The 5247-nt window shown below is 55.9% G+C and overlaps 1 protein-coding gene across 2 annotated transcripts; it reads right to left on the bottom strand.

Annotated features, from left to right (window-relative positions):
* Window positions 1-2595: 2595 nt before the first annotated feature.
* Ndufaf8 (NADH:ubiquinone oxidoreductase complex assembly factor 8) lies at window positions 2596-5057 on the bottom strand. 2 transcript variants are annotated; one of them, XM_010618609.3, is made up of 3 exons: window positions 4847-5057; window positions 4574-4692; window positions 2598-3037 (listed from the first exon to the last, which is right to left on the bottom strand). In XM_010618609.3, exons 1-3 carry the CDS (start codon window positions 4920-4922, stop codon window positions 3008-3010), a joined length of 225 nt encoding a protein of 74 aa, XP_010616911.1. In that variant the 5' UTR covers window positions 4923-5057; the 3' UTR covers window positions 2598-3007. The 2 variants fall into 2 exon arrangements, with proteins under 2 accessions (XP_033623674.1, XP_010616911.1); XM_033767783.1 differs by lacking the exon at window positions 4847-5057 and having other exon boundaries at window positions 2596-3037; window positions 4574-4845.
* Window positions 5058-5247: the final 190 nt, after the last annotated feature.

The following is a 5247-nucleotide window of genomic DNA, read 5'->3' as shown; positions in this document are numbered from 1 at the left end:
CGGTTTTTTTTTTTTTTTTTTTTTTTTGATATCAGGAATCGAACTCAGGGCCTTGTGCTTGCCAGGCAGGTGCTGTGCTGCTGAGCTATATTCCCAGCCCTTTCTTTTTTCTTTGCAGTACTGGGGATTGAACTCTGGGCCTTTGTTCTAAGTTATGTCCTCTGCCCTTTTTTAAAAAAATTATTTTGAGACTTTGTCACTAAGTTGCCCAGGCTAGGTTCAAACTTGTGATCCTCCTGCCTTGGCTTCCAGTGCTGAGATTACAGGCATACACCACCACACCTGCTGCATCCTTTGTTTTTTGACTAAAGGAACCATCACTTGGTGCTACTGCCTCTGGACAGTGCTCCGCCTGGAACTCACCTGTTATGTTGCCAGGAGTGAAGTCTCGCTCCACTTGATGCTCCTGACTCCTGGACCTGGGTTCACTTTCCGTTCTGCCAGGTAACCTGTGACCCGGGAGCAGGCAGCAGGCAGACAGCAGTGGCCCTGCCTCTGCATCCTGTCCTGGCTGCCCTTCAGCACTCCACTTCCTGCCCCTGGCCAGCCTCTCTGCCCCTCCTGGGCAGCAGCCTTGTGGGGGAGGACAGAAGTCTTCCCCTAGAAAACGGAGGCCTCCAGGCGGGGATCTACCTCCTGAGCAGACACCCCTGGCCAGGCCACCCTAGGAAGGCCACTGGGACATGGTGCCTGCCTCCAAGGCCCCTCTCTAGAGCAGCCACGGTGTGGCCAGTCAGCAGGGCGCGCCCCCAGCGGTGGAGATCACCTGATGCTGGGCTTCAGCTGAGAGGTCCTACCCAGGAGCCGACATAGCAGCTATGGTCGAGCGTGGCCCTCCCAAGATTCAGGGGCCGCTGTGTGAGAGAAAGGGGAGGTGTGCCTTTTTTGAAGGGCATGCAGGCCCCCGCAGAGCTGGGTGTCAAGGTAGCGTGCCCCCTTGCTTCCTGCCAAACGAGGCGTGGCCCCAGGCCCTGCAGGACACCAGTGCCAGCTGCCCGCTGCGCTCCATCCCAGACTTCCAGCTCCCCGATGCCACCATGGTGCAAAGGACTGAAGCAGAGTGACGCAGTGGGTGACACAACTGAGGAACAGAAGCCATCCCAGCCGTGTCCTCAGCGGAACCACAGTCCTGAGCACCCAGTGAGTTTGGGGGAGGCTGAGACAGGAGGGCAGGAGCCAAGGCCAAGGGAGGTTTGAGAGGAAATACGGAGTGACGGGGCCAAGCAGAGTGGAGTCCAGGGGGCCTGGGCCACGGGGACTGAGAGAAGTGATGGCCACGTCTGCCACTACAGAGGTGGTTCTGAGAGGACAGCGAGAGGCAGCTCTGCCCAGTCTGGCGGGGTTGCACAGGGAGTCCCAAGGGACCAGGTTAGACATCCTTAGGGAAGCTGAGCATGGTGGCACACACCTGTGAGCCCAGCACTCAGGAAGCTGAGGCAGGAGGATCTTAAGTTGGAGGCCAGCCTGGGCTACATAGTTCAAGGCCTCAACCATAGAGCAAGACCCTGTGTTAAAAAAAAAAAAAATGAAGTCTTTGGGAAGAAGCCCTGGACAGCAAGGTGGCAGATGCTGTCGAGAGGCTCAGGTGCATTGGGAAGTGGGTGCCTGTCCAGTAAGGCCCACACCTGGGTTGCACACTGGGCAGCGAGTGCCCGAGATGCAGGGCTGCCACCTACCCCGTGTGTCACCCAGCTGTGGTGGCTCTGCCCAAGCCCACTTGAGCACATTCTCATCTCGTCCAACCTGGCACTGCCCTGCCTAGTGGTCCGAAACACAGCTGCTCCTGGGCAGCCCTATGGCGTCCTGAGGGCTGTGTACGAATTTCGAGCCAGCTCGTGTGTGTATGTGTGTATGAGACGCATGGTCAGTCCTCAGTGGTCAGGCTGGTTCTGGACTCACATTTAGAGGACATGGAAGCATAGATTTCAGCTCAAGGGTGGCGGTGCACAAGGCCCTGGCCCTGCTTCTGGCACCCGGGCTCTGAGCAAGTGCAGGCTGAGACTCCCAGGAAAGAGGGCTCAGGAATCCCATGTACCCAGCAGGAGATGCGCAGACCATGGCGTCCCCGTGGCCACAGGGACCCTGGGTCATGCTATCTTCTGAGTGTTGTACTGTGGCATGCAGCACTGCTGGCCTTGGAACACTGGGAAACAAGAGCTGTCAAGGTATACCTGGCTCTGGGGCGCAAGGGGTGACTGTCCCTACATGGAGGGGCTGTGTGTGCCAAGGCCCTTAATAGAACCCTCTTCACAACTCTGGCGCGAGGCTGTATTGGTCAGAAAAGCCTGTAAGGGCCAGGGATTTACCTCAGTGGCACTGAGTCTGCCTCACAAGCATAAGGTCCTGAGTTCGATTCCCCAGTACCAAAAAAAAAGCAAAGCCCTAGGCCAAGGTTAGGACAGTCCTCTGCAGAGGGTCCCTAAGCCATGGGGTTTCCCCTCAGGGTGTTGCTGAGCTTTTCTTTTTGGTAGGTCCTGGTCATGGGCCTTTTGGTCTAATGCTTCACAAGATTTAGGTTAAAAAAAATTTTTTTTTGGTACCAGGGATCAAACTCTGGACCTTGCACTGTAAGGCAGGCAGTGTAAATCCCTGGCCCCTAAGTTAAATATTTTTGGTAAGAATGTCTTTAAGTGGGGACAATGTGGCAGAGTTTACAGCCTAGACCCACCAGTTTTTTGGGGGTGGGGGGAGCTAGGACCCATTGTCCCTGGGAGAGATCAGGCCCCCACAACACAGCCAGTGTATGATAAACACAAAACCATGCATGATGTAACAGTCTTTATTCCTGGTTTGGTTACATCTTAATCTAACTCAGACCCTACTGCACACAGTGCTGGAAATCAAATTCTTGTCTTGCACAAGCCAGCCTGATGAAAACATACTGCAACACTGAGAACTTGGCTGCTCCCACTTCCTTCTGCCTGTAGAGCGGTACAGGGCACCATCCACATGCAGTGCCTAAATCCACAGCAGTGGTGGATGCAGGAGCCACAGCTCAAGGTCCTCCCTAGGAGCCTCCCTTCAGGCTCTTCTTAGCCTGAAAAACAAAGCATTTTGTCTGAATTACTTATTTCTAAGTTAGGTATTGCTCAAAAATAAACCTACCACACTAAATACCAAACACCTTACACACAACTTGGGTGCTGGTGTGTGACCAGGGACCAGGCTGGCCAGAGTCAGGGAGGTCCCCAGGGCTGGGTGTCTCTGACACCCACTGGGTCCCCCTCTGCTGCCAAGAGCATTGGAGCCTCTTCTCCCAGAAACTGGAGGTTCCAGATGTTGGAACTGTCTGCCCAGCAGACAGGGCTCATGGGATGAAGCATACCGCCTGGACAACCTCCTCAGGTAGTACTCCAGGAGCACCTTGAGTCCCGGGAAGGGAGGCTTGTCATCGAGAGGGTGTCTTGAGGGTCCCAGCTGAGCTCGGTCCATCTAACGATAGACTGGCCCCCGAGACCCTGGGCAGGGGCTCCAGAAAGTCTTTATTTGATACAGGTGAAGGAATATAAGTAGGCTTGAATCAGATGGCCAGAAAGCTAGCAGTTAACTTGTGCCTGGCCACAGAAAGGGTGATTTCCTCAGACACAAATACTCCTGTGAGCTGCTCAGAGCAAAGACCTTGCCTTTCCCCTCACAGAGGGTCGGCAGATGGGGAAGCTCCTGAAAGTCAGGAAGCAAGTCAAAAGGACCAAAACAGTGCTGCCTCAGATGAGGGATCCACCCCTGGGTGGGAGACTGGGCCACGACCACCACAAGGAAGGCATGCATCCTCCCAGCCTTCCAGAAAATGAGTACAAGACTGAAAGAAATACACATACCACATACTCTGCCATTCTGCTCAGGACATCAGTGCCCTGGTGCGCTAAGAAACCGCTTCGGTCACAGTCTCCTATTAGCTCTTGTCCAACCACCCTTCCCCAGTCCAGCTCTCATTAGCAGCTCCCTGGAAACAGGCACCCCACAGAATCAAGGTGCTCCAGGTGGGACCCAATGATGCTGACACTGTGGACACCAACTTCAGAAGGGCAGCCCGAAACCCTTGTGGTTAAAGCCTCATCAGTAAGGGCACTCCCTGCTGGTCCTGTTCTGGAACACTCATAATGGCCATCTCCTCAGCCTCCAAAAACCCTACTTTCTCCAGGGTCTTTACGCAGGTCTTCTTCCTTCACAATAAGTGGCCATTTGCACAAGCAGTATTTCGTTTATATTGGTGGCGCGGACCATAAGACAGAGGCCTGACAATACCGTGACTAAGAAACATAAAGGACTTGGTGGATGAGTCCGAGGCAGAAAGAATATGGAACCAAGTTGCTTTCATGAGAAACAGCTACATTTCTTTGTAGATTCTTTGGAGAAGTACGAACTCCCTTTCCTCTACGGAAGGGAGTGCCCGGCAAGTCAGGAGCCCAGCAGGTGCGAGGGTAACGCAGGGTAGCCCTTCCCGCTACATCACCGCCGCGCCTTCCTGAGGCTCGCGAGATGCTCGATTTACCGAGGCGGAGAGGAGGCTGTCTGTCGGGTGGGGCAGGCCTCAGGCCGGGGACGACCCTCGGGAAGGGCAGCGCCCACCTACCGCAGCGACGAAGCAGCTCCGCAGGGCCTCGAACTCTCGTGCGCAAAGGTCTTTGCTCAGGCGGCCGCCTGGCCGCCGGCCGCCAGGCGCTCCGGGAAAGCGCGGAAGCGATTCCGCACGCGCCGCCAAACCGCTCCGTTCGCGGACATGAGAGGATCTTCCTGGCTCCGGTGGAGGCCGCCATTTCAGGCCCGCCCTCTTCCGGCGTGCATTGCTTGGCCAGTCTGAGGTTCTGCCCATAATCCTTCCCATACCCCTGGTTGACGAGCATTTCCGGGGCCGCCAGGCGCTCCGGGAAAGCGCGGAAGCGATTCCGCACGCGCCGCCAAACCGCTCCGTTCGCGGACATGAGAGGATCTTCCTGGCTCCGGTGGAGGCCGCCATTTCAGGCCCGCCCTCTTCCGGCGTGCATTGCTTGGCCAGTCTGAGGTTCTGCCCATAATCCTTCCCATACCCCTGGTTGACGAGCATTTCCGGGCCTCTCTCCCTACAATTGGTTCTTATCCTTGTCTGTCTCTACCTTCGGACTTTGGAGGGATTCTAATGCAGATTATCACGAAGCCGACCTCAAGACCCGCCTCCCACTAGCGATTGGCTGTTGGAGCCAGAGTCGCACGGTGATTGGAGAGTCCGGGCCTGGCGGAAGCGGGGCAGGCCGGGAGGTCACCTGGACC

This window comes from Fukomys damarensis, unplaced genomic scaffold (genome assembly GCF_012274545.1).
Source record: "Fukomys damarensis isolate Sample0158 unplaced genomic scaffold, DMR_v1.0_HiC HiC_scaffold_23, whole genome shotgun sequence".
Lineage (NCBI taxonomy): Eukaryota > Metazoa > Chordata > Mammalia > Rodentia > Bathyergidae > Fukomys > Fukomys damarensis.
Note: the sequence above shows the minus strand (reverse complement) of the source record. Positions and strands in the feature narration are given on the sequence as shown.

Bases quoted from the DNA above. Each gene is read 5' to 3' on its own strand.
- Ndufaf8 (XM_033767783.1), bottom strand. From the start codon at position 4,825: ATGGGAAGGATTATGGGCAGAACCTCAGACTGGCCAAGCAATGCACGC. The intron at 3,038-4,573 runs GTAGGTGGGCGC...TTTGTTTTTCAG, and splicing joins GGAGCTGCTTCGTCGCTGCG to GCTAAGAAGAGCCTGAAGGG.